This window comes from Sparus aurata, chromosome 5 (assembly GCF_900880675.1).
Source record: "Sparus aurata chromosome 5, fSpaAur1.1, whole genome shotgun sequence".
Classification (NCBI taxonomy): domain Eukaryota; kingdom Metazoa; phylum Chordata; class Actinopteri; order Spariformes; family Sparidae; genus Sparus; species Sparus aurata.
Genome location: NC_044191.1, coordinates 31,608,505 through 31,628,226, shown reverse-complemented (window position 1 = coordinate 31,628,226; position 19,722 = coordinate 31,608,505). Strand labels below are relative to the sequence as shown.

The 19,722-nt window shown below is 45.2% G+C and overlaps 1 protein-coding gene across 14 annotated transcripts in view; it reads right to left on the bottom strand.

The window, feature by feature from the left end:
• The window catches only part of ank1a (ankyrin 1, erythrocytic a), a 96,413-nt gene that overhangs the window by 44,898 nt on the left and 31,793 nt on the right, over positions 1-19,722 (bottom strand). For 12 of the 14 annotated variants that reach the window (XM_030416757.1, XM_030416760.1, XM_030416762.1 and 9 more), the window contains exon 2: positions 13,059-13,151. The exons of 1 other annotated variant lie outside the window; for it this stretch is intronic. In XM_030416757.1, the coding sequence (XP_030272617.1) occupies positions 13,059-13,151 (93 nt within the window). Of the gene's footprint in view, positions 1-994; positions 6,058-13,058; positions 13,152-19,722 lie in introns of those variants that run through there. One more of the 14 variants, XM_030416770.1, reaches the window with a different exon arrangement.

Genomic DNA, 19,722 nt, shown 5'->3' with positions numbered 1-19,722 from the left:
CACATTTTTCCACAAACCTACAGTCAAACCTCTCCTGCTTCCTCAGGTAAGCGGTGTTTTGGTGCCGGGTGGGCCTTGTGAGCCTGCGCCCCGTGTCGCCTCCGCTGGCTCAGTCGATTAAACAGCCCGTCGTCTCACACTGAAAGGATCTCATTAATCGACCCGCTAATCAGTTTACTGACCTCTAGTTTACTTACCACAGCTAATCCTGGTTGACATCCTACAATCTGAACATCAAATAGAGGACCGAACGGAGTCAAAAACAAGATTAAGGAGGAAAAACAGAAGACGACACACACCCACACGTACACGCACTTTACACTAATCTCGGACGCACATGCATCACGACTCTCGGAGATACTCCCTCCCGTGTCGCCGGGGGGAGGCTCGGTTTGATCGGGACGGGTCGTGTTCGGGTCTCTGACCTCATCAGCTTCGATTAAAAACCTTCACAAGTTATTCTGCATTTCACAAATAAAGCAGGACTGATGTTTACATCTCCACGACCTGCATCTCTTTCTTTCTCGTTTTTTTTTTTTTTGTGTTTTTTTGGAAGAGGGCTGAAAACCAAAACAAGCCATGAAAGCGAAGTCTTCAAAAACAGTTTATGTGGACGGACAGAGAGCGAGAAACGCTACTTAGCGAGCAGAGAGCGGCTGCAGAAAGAGGCGTGTGATGAATATAAAGAAGAAGAAAAAAAGAGCTTCAATGAAATGAACAAAGAGTAAATACAAACACGTCAATGTTCAGGAAAAAAAAGAAGTCCAGACGAAAGACACGGATTCAAGACTTTTAAGATGTGAAAGGATAAAGACGTCTGGCGGGTGCAACCAAGGATTTTAACAAACAGAGCAAAACACTGCAACAGAAAAAAAAAGAGAGAGACGGCAGTAAAAGAAGCAAACAGGTAGAGCGAGATAACACGAGGAGACAAGAGAGAGTGACAGCCGAGGAGAGGAGGCGGAGAAGGGGAAGCAGAGATGGTGGTACTCACTCCAAAAGTGACGGTCTTGACTGGCATGCCTGTTGGCCCTCCACTCTCTCTTCCTCTACGTTTTCTGTTTTCTCTCACGCACACAGCTGTCTTTTTCCTGTTGCCCCCTGCAAGTGCCGCGGTACAGGGCACGCAGACCCCCGTCCAACGTAAACACGGACGCCCAGCTAACACACACACACACCAACACACACACTTGAGTAAGCATGGTGGGTGGAGAGACTTGTGGAGGGTGTGGGTGGAGGGGACGGGGGGCCCGGGGGGGGGGGGGTTTTATCTCTGGAGGAATGCTGTCTGTATCTAAAGACACACATTTCACACACACGGGCCAAAAACACACTGCGCACCCTCACCGCCGGTCGTCCTGCCTGCGTCCACCATCGCTTCTAGATCATTTCTATCTCTCTAACTTAATTTACCCTCGCTCTCGCTTTTTTTAATTTTCTCCTCCTTCGTTTCCAACTTGTTCTCCCCCCCCCTCCCTCCCTCCTGTCCTCCATCACACTCTGTGTTCTGCTCTCCACCTCATCTATCCTCTCCACCTTTTCAGGTTCTGTCGCGCCCCAGCGCTCCGTGTCAGCCTGACTTTATCCCTCCTTTCTCCCGTCCCGTCTTCCCCGCACGTCACGCCCATCTCCGTGTCTCCTGTATGTTTTCTGACAGCCCAGACAATCATTTCTTTTTCTTTTTTTCTGCCACGGACCAGGCAGTACCAGAATAGCGCAGAGTTACTGTGGAGAATGGGTGTGTTTTTTTTTTTTTTTCCCGGAGTGGGTCTGTTTCAGTCTGTGAGGTGACTTACAGTGACAAAGCGCCCGGCGGGGGGGTTTGCTGCCACCGCCCCGTGACAATGGGCCAGACACACGGGGGTGGGGGGGAGCGCGGAGGGGCCAGCCTCTCAAAAGGCCCTGCCTCTTTTAATAAAGCGTCCGTCATTCCTTGCTTGAAAAGGCCTCCTTTTCTCTACCTCTCCCCTCCTCTCTCCCTCTCCTGGCTAAATGCTGGGAAAAGCACATCGCTGCCAAAACCATGCAGAGAGATAAATGCTTGTAGGAGAGGGGAAGGAGGGGGCAATGTAGAAAGAAGGCTACGCACCACTCAGTGCCACTGGACCGTGACCTGGGCAAAAACATCACGTGGGATTCCTCCCCAGTCCACAGTATTAAGTTTGGACAGCGATGGGAGCTCTGCTGCCAAAGAATGTGGGGCAGGGGACCGCCGACACTAACGTCCATGAAGACATGACAAATTATCCCGTGGTCCTCCAACTGCATCCCTTCCTCTCTGGAATAAACCTCGGCTGGCTCGGCCTGCAGAGAATAACTCAGCTCATCCTCCTTGAGGAGGAGAGCGATAATTTATCAGCTCCTGATTGATAAGAGCTCCTCAAGGTGTGGAAGAAACAACTGAGTGATGACGGAAGGTTTCTGGAGGTGTTAACAGTGACACGGACTTGAACTGTCAATAGACAAGTTTTCTGCTTCAACGTGTCATTATGGAGTACATCAGTGTTTACACTGGTTCCCTGTGAACCTCAGTATCCCCACACAGTTTGTCTGTCACCCAGGAAAAGGAAAGTTAACTCGTTGTGGATTTCTACTACAGACTAAATGAGCAAATAAACTCATATTTGTGCTGTGTTGTTGTTATAAATGGAAACAATTCAGTGTTTTTCCAACTCTGACTAAATGTGTTTCTGCTCATTATTACTTGACCTGGATGTTTGAACACACAGCACAGACACTGAGAAAGGACTTTTAGGAGACATCTGGTCACACATGCACCCAAAAAACATATCAGGTGCGATTAAACACACATTGGTGCGCCTGAAACTAAAGCAGATTAGCTTTAGCGTTGTTCCATGTTGAGTTCGCTGCGAATTAAATGAAGAAGAACATGTATTTGCACCTTTATTCCTCTTACCAATCGATGTGATGCGTTAAGAAATTAAATTAAAATGTATTATCGGGTGCACCTAAATAAAAAAGTTAGGTGCAACCAGTGTGAAAGTCTGGAATTGTCTCATGTCCTGCAGTTAAACTGTAGAAATGAACAATTATTTAAGTTCTGAAACCTTAAAAACTAAAATTGGTATCAGGGCAAAAATATTTTGAATGTTGTTTTGACCTCAGTTATTCGGGTGAGACGAGGAGCAGATAAAGTCACTGGGGGTTGGCTCGCTGCAGGTTGCTGAAAGGTACCAGCTCCTGCAGAGGCAGGAGTCTGACTCACTCTCACAGTGTGGAGCTCAGGCAGGCTGCAGGTCATTATCAAACACAGGCCACACTCCGGTTTTTGTAACGGAGTTGATTTAGGTTGGGGACAGACGTGCCCTCTGCACCCCGAGTCGAGCCCCTCTTGTTGGCGGGATAAAGGGGCCTACAGCTGTCCACGTGTGCTGCTTGTGGTGGTTTATTGCCCGTGTCCTGATGTCTCAGAGAACAGAGACGCGACTTGAAAAGGCGGGGGAGGAATCAACACAAACACCGACGGTCCGTCAGCTGTCTCTCTTCAACCTGTCACACTCTCGGCCTTCGTCCGGCCCGCTGTTCTCACTGCAGCTCGCACACTTCACACCACACGGGGGAAATTCACTGTTTATGCAACAAGGTGGTACAAACAAAAGATAGACCATATTTACATGGCGGCCATTTTCCTCTGATGTCACACTCAGGGTGGTGCTGCTGTCGTCCCGCTTGCACTGGTGTCGTGGTTTTGTTGTTTTTGTTGAGCTGGTTCCTGTTTTATTTTGGAGATTGTTTCCTTGTGTGTTGTGTTTTACTTTCCACTTCCTGTCTTTGTCTTTTTCTCACCCTTTTTCTGGTAGTTTTATTGGTTTGTCTGAGTTTCTCCTGTGATTTGTTCCCTGTGGCTTTACGGTTTTTGTGTTCATCTTTAGTTTTTGTCAACCCGTCTTCCTCTGTGTGTCTTACATTCGGCTTCTTTCTTTAAAATCATACATAAAAATGGATCCAATTAAACGGTAATGATCACTCGGAAGTGGTTGAATGCTCACGTGAGGTAATGGGTCGACAAATACGTAGCTTTACCTTTTAATATGAACTAATGTCCCTCTGGATTTTCACTATAAACTGTCTTTTCCATTGCTGATCAATTGGGAAGACGTGCGACGATAAAAGCTTTGCCAGATTCCTTACTTTTACATGACATGCTTACTTTGAGCTTCCCACCCTGAGCGTGACATCAGAGAAAAATGGCTGCCGTGTGATATCTAAATAGTTTGTTGAGCTGGTTCCTGTTTTATTTTGGAGATTGTATCCTTGTGTGTTGTGTTTTACTTTCCACTTCCTGTCTTTGTCTTTTTCTCACCTTTTTTCTGGTAGTTTTATTGGTTTGTCTGAGTTTCTCCTGTGATTTGTTCCCTGTGGCTTTACGGTTTTTGTGTTCATCTTTAGTTTTTGTCAACCCGTCTTCCTCTGTGTGTCTTACATTCGGCTCCCTTTTTACATGACATGCTAACTTTGAGCTTCCCACCCTGAGCGTGACATCAGAGAAAAATGGCTGCCGTGTGACATCTAAATAGTCTATGGAGGGTAAACACAGCGTCACAAGGGACAAGATGAATTTAGAGAAAAACAGACACTCCCAGGACAAAACTTCTGAAGAACCTGATCGTGAATTTAAAATAAAATCTACTGGCTTCTTCGTGAGCTTGTAATATTACAAATTAGTACAGCGGTCCTCTAGTGGCAGCGTGACGCTCTGCAGTATCAGCCTGCAGCTGCCTCAGAGGGAGTGTGGGCTGGGTCGGGCTGATTACTGCAGCTCTGGCACAAAAACTGACGCACACAGAAACACACACACACACTTTCAACTCCTTATCCTGCGCTTCAGCCCGTCTTCACAGGCTACATTAAGCTTGAACTGACAGCAGAGCGCTTTAACTGAGCATTAACAGCGGCAGCGGAGTGTTAGAGCTGCCCTCACCTCGCAGACAGATTACATATCACGTTTTCCCGGCTCGCTCCCGCATATACGTGTGTTTCGGTACATACGGCACATAAAGGCGCCTCGGCAAATGCACATGCGCCTCAACGTGACAAAGCCAGACTGACCTGTGGAAGACAAAAACAGGGAGTTAGAAATAGTCAGGCGAGGGAGGAGAGCAGAAAAGATGAAGGCAATAGAGAAGAATGACAGCGGCGATATGTCAGCGCAGGGCCCGGCGCCCATTTATCTTCATAAGTGCAGAGGTAGCGATGGGGAAATACAGAGTGAAGATGTGCAAAAAGGACAGAGGAAGAGCACAGAATCTGTCGCCGCAGCCCTCCTCGCTCGTATGAACGCAGTTTCCGAGCCCTCGCTGAGAACACAGACTCCATTATTTAAAACAAAAGGCTCCAAAACCATCAGTCACCACCGGGCTTGAGTCAGCGTCAGACAGGATTCGAGCAGCCAGACCATAATTCAATCAGTCTGGTTAATAGACGCAGAGCTGAAGTGGCCCAAGTTTTTTTAGACTCTATTCAGACGTAATGTACTTTTTCCTGAAACTACGAGGTACAAACTCATCTCGCCGCCGTCGACATGACTCCGATAAAGTGGGACGTGATGCGATTCTATTAAGAGTCCAGAGAGAATAAAACTGTGCTCTGTCTTTGAGGAAGAAGTGCATGTAGAGAAAAACGTCCCCAACGGTTTCACTGTTACACATCACCTCATTACAAAGATTTAGTTCTGTTTACAATCATCAAACAAGTTTCCAGTAGAGTTCAGTACGTGACCACAGGAAGGAAGGAACTCGGCTCCTTTAGACTGAAGTGCTTCAATGATCGCTGACGTCTGATCGATGGTCGGTCTTAAGAAGGTAAAACATCTCGTGCTATCAAACTTTATGATAGCCTCACTGCAGATTAGATATCATGTTTGACATCAGATGGTTAAACCCGTCATTTATTGTTTGATCTCTAATGATTGGGACATTTTATAGTTCAAAGATAAACTTAAAATTTGCGTCACTCCACCAATTTTACACATTAAAATGTGTTTACATATGATATATGATGTGTAAACACGTTTGTGGCTCCGGAGAAAGCTGCATGTAATCTAATAAATGTCCTCCAGTGATGTCACTCTGTGGCTTAGTTGCATTGTGGGTAATGTAGGCAGCATGTCTGGGAAAGGACAAGGAATGCATGTACTAAAAAAGGTGATATATATTTTTCTGCCGTATTGATATCGATCATTTGTTTTGAAACTGTCCATAATGAGTCCAGCGGCGTTATAGAAATGTAATGCTAGACCAGTGGACTACTTTTAGAAACCTCTGGCCTACATTACCCACAATGCAACTAAGCCACAAAGTGACATCACTGGAGGTAATTTATCAGATGACGTGCAGCTTCTTCTGGAGCCACAAAAGACTTTATATTATTTTTTTCAAGTGCTTTAGACACATTTTTTTAATCACAAGACATTTCTTTTCCTCACTTCTTCTGACTCACCAGTGATGCCAGTGCAGATACACCAGCGATGAGCTAAAAAATCTCATCTCTCATCTCTCAACGTTGTCTTTATATGGCGCCCTGTGCATCCTTTGCCTTCCTGCGTTATATAGTTATCAGTGCACAAGGTCTTAAAATCCGTCTACATGTCAGCGCACAGCATGTTAGTACCATTTGTAAGGGGACAGAAGCACTTCCAAACATTTGTTTCGGCCTGTCTCGGCGCAGCCCCCGTCTCATTTCTCACCGCGAGGAGCGGAAGGAAGGAAACAGGCCGCGACTGAAATCATGAAAGAGGAGATGGATGGAAAGAGCGACGAGGTACAGGGCACGGCTGAAAGACGGGAGGACGTCTCGGAGAAAGGTGTCAGCCGTGATGATAAATAAATGCGCCTGGGGAGCTGCGTTTGAACGCGTCCTGCAGCGGATGTATATATATAAATACAGTATCTCCCTCTCACAGCCTTGTTGACAGAATGATGGCATCTTCATCCGCCACAGCTTTGCTGAGTCAGACCCTGATTTCTCTCTCACGCCCTCCCAGCACTGTCGCACACACCTTCCATCATCATGTAATCTACTCCGAGGCGGCCTGATGCAAAGAGGGACAGACCTAAATGTATGGACAGCTAACAAATACGTAGTTGATGTATCTATCGTGCTGTTTTCCACTTGAACAGTTAATATCTGCTGCCTCAGGGGCCTCGACGCTGAGCTGCCGAGATTGACGTGTTTATAAATATTGAATTTAAGCAATTAACGGAGATGCTCTCATCAGTCAGGGCGAGGGCAGTCGAAGGAGAGATTATATAAGTGACTTCAATTATTCCGCCGCCTAATGCTGCCTCACACAGATACAGATTCAGACGCACACTCACAAACACACAGACGCACTCACCCATCAACACACACACACACGCACACGCACGCGTTCACCTACAGTGCAGTACATGCAGGTGCATAACACGCGCACACACTTGCTCGCTCACCGTCAACACACGTATGCACGCAGCAACCTTCCCTGATGCAGGCGTACAGTCCAGGCAGCGGTATACTCAAACTGAACAAGGCCGTGCAGCGCGTCGTCCGACCACGTGGGGAGGCGAAGCTGTTAACGCTACTTTACAGCAACATGTGTGCGTCAATACAAATAGTTTGCATTGATTAAAATATATCCTGATCCTGTTTTTTATTTTTTTAATCCTGAATTATTTTGAATCCAAAACCAGGAAACTGTAACTTCAGATCTCACTGTTTTCATCAAGGTTTACTTTATTTAAACTCTTATCTCCTGGCTGCGGTGGGCTGCACTCTAATCCAGGATGGGATTAGTTAGTTACTCTACAGCACATATTAAACAGCTAACATCCTTTGTCTGACGGTGGGAAGCATGAAAATGAAATACTATTATGCCAAAAAAGATGCTTAAATGCACGAAAGTGAATCTGTGGTCGACTTTAACTGCTGATAATCAAACATAAACACAGTTATCTATTAAATCTGAGCTTCCTGCACCTGTAATATATTTGTTTTTATGTTCTTGTGGAACATCAGCTGTGCAGGTTTTAGAGTCTGTCTGAGCAGATCCGTCCTCGCTTTTGTTATGATTTTGTTTGACTCCTGCTCTCTCCATTCTCAGACAGTCGACAAGTCATCATCACTGCTGAACGCTGAAGAAGAATCTGTAACGTCTGGAGGAGCTGGAACTGTGCTCGTCTCAGCAGAAAGTGTCCTTTGCAAAAGAGTTTTCTAAAGCTCTCAGACTTTTTCGACCAGCACTTCTTTTGGAGTATACTTGCACCTTTACCATGCACTCTGCGCATTCACCTTAAACACATGCACATGCACGCATGCATGCACATTGATTGTCGTTCAGTTTCTCTCTCTCTCTTTCTCTCTCTCTCTTCTTCGGTTAAAATACACAAAAAAACTCAAACTGATGAAAACAAAGGTGACTAAGATTAGACCAACAAGTTGTGCTTTTTCATAAAAGTGAGCAACAAGTCACACTTGTGAGGAAATAATGCAAAAGATGAATTAAGATAAATTAAATAGATTACAAGTGTAAAATAAGCTGGTGATTAAAAGTGGAGTTCAGGGTCACAGGGGACGAAAGTAAGAAGGTTTAAAAGGTGAAAAAGTCTCAGCGTGGCTTTCTTAAATTCTCGTGAATATGAGGAAAACGTTAAATGTGACTTTACATTGTTTTAAAGATAAAATGCATTGATTTCTGTTCCATTTGAGCTTGAAATATCCATCTTTTATGATCCAGTGACCTGTGTATAACAAAGGTATCACATTTTTCCCTCGAGCCTCGTGTTAAATCTGTTAAGTCCCATTTGTCCATTTATATTTGTGCAAAATGTATTTTTTAAACCCTGAGCAGTGAACCTGTCCTGTAGGTGTGGGCTGCATTATAAAGCTGTTTAGGTTGGAGTTTCTTGGGATGGCTCCATTGAAAGTTTTCTCTTTGTGGGCCAGATTGTTCCCATGAGGCGTCTCACTGTTTGCAAAAGCCAGAAAAGATCAGTTGTTAATGGGTCAGCGAGATGAGGGAGAATCCTGCTCTCCTGTCCTCGTCCTGGAGTTGGTATCTGGCCAACTGAGACATTATTACAAGACTTCTGCAGGTTTGCACAATAGCAGCAAACCCCCCCCCCCCCCTTTACCTTTAATCTGAATTCTGTGAAGCTGGTATCAATAACCCTGGGACAAAAATGAGAGTTACAATATTTGAATAGGCCGCGGCCTTTTCACATGTAAATGAAACTCTGCCCCCCCTAGCCGAAACAAATTACAGCCAACTGCTGGTGGCTGGACATGAATGGGCTTCCTAATGTAGTCTGCATCTACAGTGGGCCGGGGAGCAGCTGGAAAAAAGAAACTGAGACGGGGGAGAATTTATGTGACAGTGCAGAGTGTGACAGTTTGCTTTTTTTTCATATTGAGTCTGCCATGCAGCCGCACTGTGACGAATGGGGCTTGGCTCCCCGAGCATCTGTCTCCAAGGACTCACTGAGGGGTAATTAGAGCTGTGGGATGATACGGGATATTCTCCAGCCCCACTAAACATTAATGGTGGCAAAGGGGACGGGGCCTTTACACAGACCTCTGACATGTCACCATCCTTACAGCAGGGTGTGGGGTGGGGCGGGGGGAGGTTTTAATGAAGCGTTAGATTTGGGTGTAAATTTATCAGCCCTCAGGGAACGAGTCACGGTTTGCGGGACGGTTTGAGGACGGCTGGGAGCTTAATGTCACCGAGCCGCTGACTAACCTATCTGCATGATTTAAAATGCTTGCGGACTTACTCGGCTCTGACAGCTCAGGACGATAAAATAAAGCAATATTTCTTTCTGGGTTTTATTTTTTTTCCCGTCGCCTCTGGAAGATTGTTTTCAGCACATTACTCACCGACATCTAAGAATGCTGCGACTTGGTTAAAACTAGGATAACAAATAGGGATGCACAATATATATCAGGCTGATAATGGTACATTTATGTTATTAACTTCTGGGTGATAATGACATTTTAGCTAATAAATCTAGTATGTACACACTCCAGTTCAGCAGGTGGCAGTCTGCACCTTTAAAGACAGAGAAGAAGAAGAGGAAACGATCCAACTTGTCGGCGTGGTGCGGCCATTTTTTTTACAGTTACTGCAATTTTGATTACATGTAAGAGCTCTGAGAGGAGAGCAAAGTCTTCACGTCAAAGGCAACAAATCTTTTATTATCTTTACTCACTACATCTTGGCTTTCGCAATCCCTCAGGTGTGCATAAACTACAGGTTAGGAACTTGTTTTTGAAATGAACAAAATGTGAAATTCTCAGTTATCTTTTTGGTGCCGGTTGGGAGAAGCTGGTAATAATTAATCGGTTATCCGTATCGGCTGGAAAAAAAATCTATTTCGTGCATCCCTAGTAACAAACACGAGCGGTCAGACGATCAGGAACCCAAAGTAGGGCGTGAAAATAAAGGCGATTGGTAAAACGTAAATTGGTAAATTGGTTTAACGTGGATGATTTAAATGAACTGGAATGAGAAATCCAAGCTGGCACCCACTGACTTGAGCGAACAAAAAGGGCTCAAACCTTCCTCTGACTTAGTGCATATAAATAAAAAACCTTACTTTGAATATAAAGAGCTGATATAACAGACATGTCTCTTATAAAGTCGGTCTACATATGATATTTCGGTTGCAGTTGTTGGCTGCCGGCACTAATTGGCTGCACGGTTGACTGGCAACGTCCGATCCAATTCTTTTTTTATACATCCAAGCTGTTTTCTATCAACTTTTGCGGACTGTAAGTGCTGCAGCGAGCTGACGAGACACAGGTTTTCTTGTGCTCAGGTGCAGTCTGTTACGGCTTTACCTAAAAGAGATGATCAGGCTAAACTGTCGACTTGCATTTAATCGTCTGACCGCTTGTGTAAGAAGTAAGAACAACGTTTTTGATGGACTGAATCAAATAAGATGCAGCACGGGGGGCAGTTAGAGACGAGGCTGAGGGCTGCGGGCGGAGGAGGACACTGAATCACTCCGGAGTAAACACTAGTTGAGGAAGCGGACACCCTGTTGCAGGGATTTGGTTTATGCTGCTGTTGTTTTCCACTGCTGCGTTGGCTGAGGGCCAGTGAGAGGGACCGGGCTCTCCACTGCACCACTGCTCCCCTCTGTTCTCTTCACTGTGGGACATACAAGGTGTTTGCATACCTCTGCTCCCAACCACCAATCACCATACCCCATCTGTATCCACGGAAGTCTTTTCTATTCTCCCTTTCCTGACTTCTAATCATTTATGTGATTTGTAAACCATCTGTTGGTTCCTATTAAACCGGCTGCAGCGAACCTTTAGTTCCTGGGACGGCGTACAGAATCCTGACTGACGGCTAAAGACAAACAAATAAAAATCATCTTCCTTTCACTCATTCACACAAAAAAGGTAAAAGAGAATTCAAAAGGAAAAAAGGAAAAAAAAAAATACAATTGCTCAATGCACACGCATTCAAGAGCATCACCGAGGGAAAAGTTAATACTCCATATTGTTGTGCGTCGGGCCGAAGACCAGAGAAAATGTGGTCGCCCTGCACGTGTTACCTTCGATTTGTGATCAATGTGTTCACCCTAGCTTTTGTTTTTTACGTCTCTGCACTTCCCAAATGGTCTGCCTTGGCAGCTGACAATGCGTTTAGATCAGGTTCAATAAAAGGTTAACCTAATGATGCTCCAGAGTGTTTGGGGAGCAATATGGAGATTTGGAGAGTAGGTTCAGGAATTTGACATGAGAGCAAAAAGGGGGGGAGGGGAGGCTAGGATTGAGGGGAAATCATCATGGGCAAGAGTCGTCTGGGACAAGTTTCCCAGCAGCCTTATTGCACTTAGATAATCTCTCCTCCACACTGAGTGCAAATGGATTCGAGATCATCTACTGCACGAGGAAGGTGCAATAAAACCTTTGGCAAACCTATCCCTGACTGTTTAAACAGATAAAAAAAAAACCAGACAGAGCACAAAGCACGGCACAAGACAAACAGCGACACGGGAGTTCAGCTACAGCCACAACACACCGACACAACACAGCGGCAGGCTCCACAACACCACAACACCTACAGCACGAAACACCACGATGGAAGACACACAAACACAGACGGAAGCACAGACGGACATCAAATCATATCCAGTACTAACACGAGAGAGTGAAGCCATGCACGGACGGAAAGAAAGCATGCACACAAACACACTGATAAGATTAAAACCCCCAAAATCACACACACACATCGCTCACACACACACACACACACACACACACTTTCTCTTTCCTTCTCTCTCTCACACACACACACAACTTGATTTAATCCTAAACACGAACACAGTGGTACAGATGACACAAGCATATTTTATAAATCAGAAGAACCCACAGGAAAAATACTTGGATTGTCGTCTCTTAGCACTACTGTGAGCCTGTGTGGTGCGAGCTAACTGTGTGTGGAGGCAAAAAGAAACGCAGACGTGCTGGAACAACTCGTATCGAGCCGATAGGAAATGTATCAAGTCTATATTTTGCCCGTGGACTCTTTGCCATGTAATATGCTCTGCTTGAGAACATTAAATTCAGAGAAAAACCACAGACACTGATAAAGATGTTATATCGATACAGATACACACTCATGTTATATTTAAAAAAAATGTGAAACTGAAAAAATAAAACGCATAAAAGAAAAAAAAAAAAAAACAACCAAACGGAAAAATCAACAAAATATCAGCATAGTTAGTACAATACGTCAAGCACGGACGGGAACAAAGGAAAAAAAGCTCCAGCCTGATCCCACGACACCTGACTGAATCAGCTCACAGCACAACAGCGACACTAGAAAGTCAAAGGAACCAGAACTACGATACCATAAGCAACACACAACAAAAACAAGAGAGGTAAAGATAAAAAAACAACAACAACAACAGCAGAGCAACAATAGTGACACACACTTTAAGTGACAGATACAGGATGGTCATAAATACAGAATATATATAGATATATATACATAGAGATATATAGAAGTAGGAAAAAAGCCAGATATACGTGTTGCAGATATTTACTTCATCATCATAGTGCCATACTCCTTGGCCATCCGGCATCTCAGAGCTCACACTACTGTCCTGATCGATTAGCCAGCGATGCACGGCGTGGGCCTAAAAGAACATACGACATAAAGACAGAGCCCAGTTAATCGCAACAGTGAGAGGCAGGGGGATGGAGAGACAGGAGAGGAGGGGGGGGGAGGGAGGAGGGGAGAGGTGGAGGGAGGGAGGAGGAGGGGCGGACAAAAAACAATGGCAGGGAAATGAGAGGGGTTTGAGGAGGAACATTATATTGAGACACAGGTAGAAAACAAGGTGGGGGGGAGGGAGGGGGAGGAGGAAGAGAGCAGGAAGAGGAACTACCCCACCCCCGCCCCGCCCGACCCAACCCTCCCGCCAGAACAAAGACTCTCCCTGTGGGAAACAGGTCAGGTTAGGATGAGTGGTAGGATGAGAGTGAAAGCACGATGTGGCACGACACGAGGGGCATCACACATACAGTGAGGAGCGCCGGGCGGCGCCGCACTGATGGCGATTTTTGGAGGAGGATCTGGTGTAGATGGCGTGCGACTCACGGATGGGTCGGCTGTGTCGGCTGCATCCTAAACACACTGGAGTGATTTCCCTTACGTCACGCTCGTGGACACAAGATGTGGTGTACTTACCCAGAATTCAACATATATAGAAATGTGCAACCACGCATGTGAAGTACAAAAACACACCACAGAGAATAAATCTCACACAGTAACACAGAGAGAGAGAGAACACACAGGCAAAGAAACCTTCTTCACACAGTAGCGGAGGCCAACAGTCATAAAAAGGTGAAAAGCAGCGAGAGTGGATGAAACAATCAGAGCAAAAGTTGTCAGCAGAAGTCTGCGTGCTCCAGACAGAAACCAGAAAACCACTCGCGTATTCCCCCAGAAAAAGGAACCGCGACCGCTCGTCTCAGTGAATCACACAGACAACGAAACTGACAGACAGACTCCCAAACACCTTCCTCCTCCAGACCAGCACACTCCCTCTGCTGAGCTTCAGATCAAACACATCCAGTCAGCTCGAGGCCTGGTCACCCTGAAACACACACACACAGACGCACACAGAAACACAGAGAAACACACAGAGACACACACACACACACACACCACTCCAAACCCCATCTGTTACTCCTGACTGTTGTCGCGTCAGCACCAAAAACAACCACGCAGCAGCTCCTTTTGTGGCGCTCCTGCCCCTCTGCGGCAGAAATACTTGTCAAGATTTGCACCGGGGTGAAATCGCGGAATCGCAGGGATTAATTACCCTGTCATGGCTGCTCCTGCACATTTACTGTTTACTTTGCGCCAGCAATTTTTTACGGGAGTTGTGTTTTTAAGATGCAGTGATGCCGGCTGTCGTAGCATGACAGTGCAAAAATAATGTTTATGTTGGACTGAAGGGGCCGTTTAGTGGACAAACTGTTGATCGATGGAGGAAACTGCGATACAGAAGCGGTGCAGGCGTACAGTGTTGGAGTGAACACGTCCTGGAAGGCGTCTACAGTGCTGCAGTGGCGGTTCTCATGAAAAAGTGCCAGAAATAATCAAGTGGAGACTGAAACAGAGCCTCCACACAGCTGACCAATCGTGGCATGAAGTGGGTGTGAGGGTCAGATCGCTGGTTTCCAAGAGCTACAGAAACGGTCCGACGCTCGGAAATGAAAGAAGTTTCCGAAGCTATTCGACCATTAGCAGTTCTGATGCAGCACACATTATCGTATACCTGACCCAAATTCAAATTTCAACCCCGAGCACAAGTCCTAATCCTGAAGAAGCGTTCATTTTATCTCCTTCTGTAACCTGAGGATCGTTTTAACTGTAAACCAAAATCCTAGCCGCAAAAAATCCTTTTTTACCAGGACAGACAAAATGTCCCCTTCTCCGAGGAACTTCCTTTTTCTGCTACGCATCTGAGGACATTTGATCCCCATAAGGACGGAGATACAAGTCAGACACACACACACACACACACACACACACACACACACACACTAAGAGGGAGCAGGACCTTCAGTGTCATGTGGTGTGTCTGCAAAGACAGATGCATTAGCTGGTAAACACGTAGCAGCGAAGTGGAGGACAACACACAGAAACAGACGGAGCCACCTCAAGGGTACAGTGAATCAGAGGGTGACAGCAGAGGCCAGAGACCGTCAGGACGCCCGAAAATAGACGGAAACAAGCAGAACGGGGCGACTACAACCGGAGACGACTGTAGCACATGTGCAACATTTGACCCCTTTGTTAACTTTCAAAGCATGAGCGTGCCCTTTGCATGACCTTCATCTTTGGTTATTTGCAGAAATACTGTGCATGTGTGTGCATGTGTGTGCGTGTGTGTGTGTGTGTGCGTGTGTGTGGATGGGATTGTGAGTGTGTGTGTGTGTCTCGGTGTTTGTGTGTGTGTGTGCGTGATGCACGGCGGCGTCATCCGCAGAGTTTGCGGCGAGTAACAGAGCGTGTCAGCTTAAAAGAATAATTGGATTAAGTAGCAGACGGCTAGTGATGACAGGGAGAGAGGGGGCGAAGGGGTGGAGGAGGAAGAGGAGGAGGTGGTGTTGGTGGAGGTGGGAGATGGAGGGAGGCAGCGGGGGTGGGGGGGGGGGGGGAGAAAGAGGTGCTGATAAGAGTAACAGGCCATTTGCCGCGGAGCCTCTGGGAACCTCGGGGCAGCGAGCAGACACGCAGAGGGAACTCAAACCGTTACGCTGTAGATTAGAGGGATAAAGGGATAACACTCGTAGTCTCTGGACAACTAACCAGCAGCCTCTTGGCATTTGGGTTACACTTCACATCAAACCTCCAAGACAAGAGGGAAGACGACCAGCACGGCTGAAAAGAAACATCACTCTGTCTCCGTTTGCTTTATGCACTTTTTCCCCTGACGGCCTTTAAGAGTACAAACCACTCTGCAGGATGTTACCTCTCAACATATACAGCTCAGTGTCAGAGCTGAGGATGAAAGTGAGGACAAGAGACGAGTGCAAGTCAGAGGAAAGTTCAATTAAAGATGGAGGAGAGCGTGTGAGAGTGGGAGAGAATGAGTAGAGAGGAAATCCACTGATGACCTCACATCAGCGTTTCGTCGGTCGCGAGTATCATTTTGTTGTGTGTTGACATGACCTCGGGTGCAGCAGAGGAATGGACCAGAGCCTCAGAATCACTTTCACTCAGCCAATAAATTCTACTTCAACCGGATGAAACTGCAGAAAATGAAAAGAGAGATTCCCGCGGCGAGGTTACGGAGGACGATCACAGTCCACCTCGGATTTAAATACACAACAATAAATATGCACGGACGAAGGAGTACAATGCGAAAAGCAGCCCGCGACAATATCCCATAAAAAATACATCACGCATGTCACGATTGATTATCCTTCCTTCAGTTACTCACACAGAAGACATGAGCACGTTTGCTTTACACAATATGCGACTCTGCTTCTGTTACTGCCACCATCTGGCCGACTGACAGACGTTTGGAAACTACAACACTTTATCAGATGTGTTGCTCATTTCATGCAGTCTGGTGACGTGAGGAGGTTTTAAGGTTTTAAGAGGTGAAGGACTCTTGAGGACTGCAGGCTAATTATAGGATATTTCACAATAAAGTGTCATTTACAATCATTACATGACTGCTGGAAAGAACTAAAACAAAAACCACAAGTGATATCTGAGGAGGAAAGACTCAAAATCTGGGCCGAATTAGAGCTAGCGTGGATCCAACCTACGCCCGACAGAGGTGAGACAAAAAGGTCAAAAATTAAGATATTGATGATTTGTGAAGAAAAGCAGGAAACAAAAGAATTACAAGACATTTATTTTCCTTTTAAGGCACAGTCTCAAACCTCTAGATCAGTGTTTCTCAAACTTATTACATCCTGAACCACCTCAAAAGATATCACGCTCACCAAGTACGACCATTATGGTGGACATTAAAGCACGGTAGCATACGTCTTCTTCTGTTTGGTGCCGTTTCCACAGGGCGGCTGGAAGTATTTCCACCTTGGAGCCACGTTTGGAGTTTTTTTTAACCTTTGAACCTTTCGCTTTACCTCCGCTTACTGTCCTGCCATCACAGTTTTGGTTCAGGTCGTCCATGTAGTCGATTTTTTTACGTATTAAACCTGCAGTGCCGAACTTTCGTCTCCTCCCTCTGACAGGAAGAGAAATTAAACAAACGCCGCCAACGTGCTAACAACATCACAGGAACCGTGACACCTATCTGCTCCACTGCTACAGTTTAAACTCCAGTTTACAGATATTTACCTGGTGGATATAAACTTGGCAAAGGCTTGAATGTAACGGATAATCATGTATATGTAAAAACTCCTGCACTCCTGAAACTCCTGAAGATTTAACTAGTTTTTTTCTTAAAGGGATAGTCCGGTGTAAGTTTAATCCATGGTCTAAATCACCGTGAAACTGTGTTAGACTCCCTCTCGAGAGATCAAGTTAGCAGACCGCTAATTTACGGAGTTTTATCCACCTCAGAAACGATTTCTAACCGCACTCGGTAATCGTCGCGTCGGGACTTCCCCGACCCGGAAGCTGATGGAGGAGAGTTGAACTCTGTTTTTAGCTTCCCAATAGAAATCCAGCTAAGCTAGCGGAGGTTAGATGCCCCGGACTATGTGCTGAGACCCTATTTGTACTGTTGCTGAAGTTTGGTGCTGTTCTGAACATTATTTGTGGCTTTTTGGTGGCGGTTTATATTTGGATCCATTTACTGCAGTGTATTGTTGTCGTGCGGTCGTTTCTGAGGTTGATAAAACTCCGTAAATTAGCGGTCTGCTAACTTGATCTCTCGAGAGGAAGTCTAACACAGTTTCACGGTGATTTAGACCATGGATTAAATTTACACCGGAATATCCCTTTAACTGAAAACCATCAACAAAACCAACATAAAGACACAGAAGTAATGGCAGCGTTGGTTATCACTGTACACAGACTGCTGTTTAACTGGTTGAACTGCCGGGCTTCAGAACCAGAATATGTGCACAGAGCTTTCATCAGAACCAGCAGTCCTCAGGGAGAGAGCGGCTCAGTGGACCTGCCCAGCCTCCATACCTCACAGTGACAACAACAAGCTACAGAGGAGCTGTGATACACAAACGACCGTAGCGTTAAGAACCAAGCACCTTTCATCAAAACACCTTTTCACGGGGTCCGGTTGGTTTTCGTCCTGCAGTGCATCATCCTCCACCTTCCCGTCCATTATCCCGCGTTCAGGATATACATCAAGTAATCAAGCTCTAATGCCGCGAGTCGAACCAGGCCAACGTCTGCCTGGTTCCTGGTGAAACGCTGACACAGTATCTAAACTAAGTGGACCTCTACTAAATTATTCAACTCCTGAGGAAAAAAAAAAAAAAAAAACATCAAGTGGAGTTAAAACACGACGGCATCATCACCGAGGTGCTGGACAGTAAGAAGCTGTTCTCAGAATCCCGTCAGGCTCCTGATTTATCTCGTCCGCAGTTCTCGAAGTTAAACACGACTTAAAGGAACTGATCGCAGGATGTGAACCTCGCGTGATCGACCACGAGAGCGACCACAGAACAAACCCCTGATGGACGGTGAGTCAGGAGTCAGGACGGGACAATAAAAGATTTTTATAGCAGATTAAATTAAAAAACACCCACAAACGGTTGATTGCGGTGAATTTTCATTATCGGGATGATCACGAATATCTTCACATGAATGACTTTATAAAGATTTCCTGCTCGCTGATGAAGTCTTATATTGGTTTCCTCATTTATCTGGAATTGCGTGCCGCGCCGTGGCTGAAGGCACCAGGATATGAAGTTTACCAGCATTTATTTATCCTTCATTTGTGCAGCAGGATCTTATGATTTTTCATTACTCATTTAAGATTTGTTTTTTTTTTTTTAATAAAAACAGATGTGTGTCTTCTCTGTTACGTTATTAAAATACTTGTTTCCAGATATAATATGAGGTGAAAGTGATTCCAGTAGGTTTTAGTGAAATTTCAGTTTTGATTCTAAAGCTTTACGAATATGAGAAAATATTGTTGAATAACCTTGACATAAATATTCATATCGTCCCATGCCTTACTGTTAGATGACAGTAAACAACGTCTATAAACAAGCTTAGAAAAGTGCGTTCAAATACCAACCAAGAGAGGTTAAGACTCTATTTTTATTTCAAATACCAGTGCAGATAGAATACCTGAGTTTTGGTTCAGATACCAAACTGTTATATCTCTTGATGAGTTACTTTGAGAAACATAAACAGGTTTTCTACAAACTTCTGCAACACTGAATGTTGTCTGAACATCAGCAGCAGCATCCAACAACTTCTGAACATTTTTAACAGTTTAGAAATGTCATTCAACCGATCAGATAGTTCCTGGTTCAAGTCAGGAACTATCTGATCCAAGAAAATGCAATCATGTTATTTTCATACGGAGCAATTACAAAGTACAATGTTGAATATCTGTCCAGCTTTAGACACATTTGGACAGAACTTAAGTAAGGTTGAGGTTGAATATCCAGTCCAGCAGTGCTTTACATAACTTCACGGTAAACTAAAGGTTGTGAGTTGTCTTTGAATGCAGCTGCCACGTCATGATCATTTATATTCATACTGGAAAATTGTTCTTATAAGTACTGAGATACTTTAAA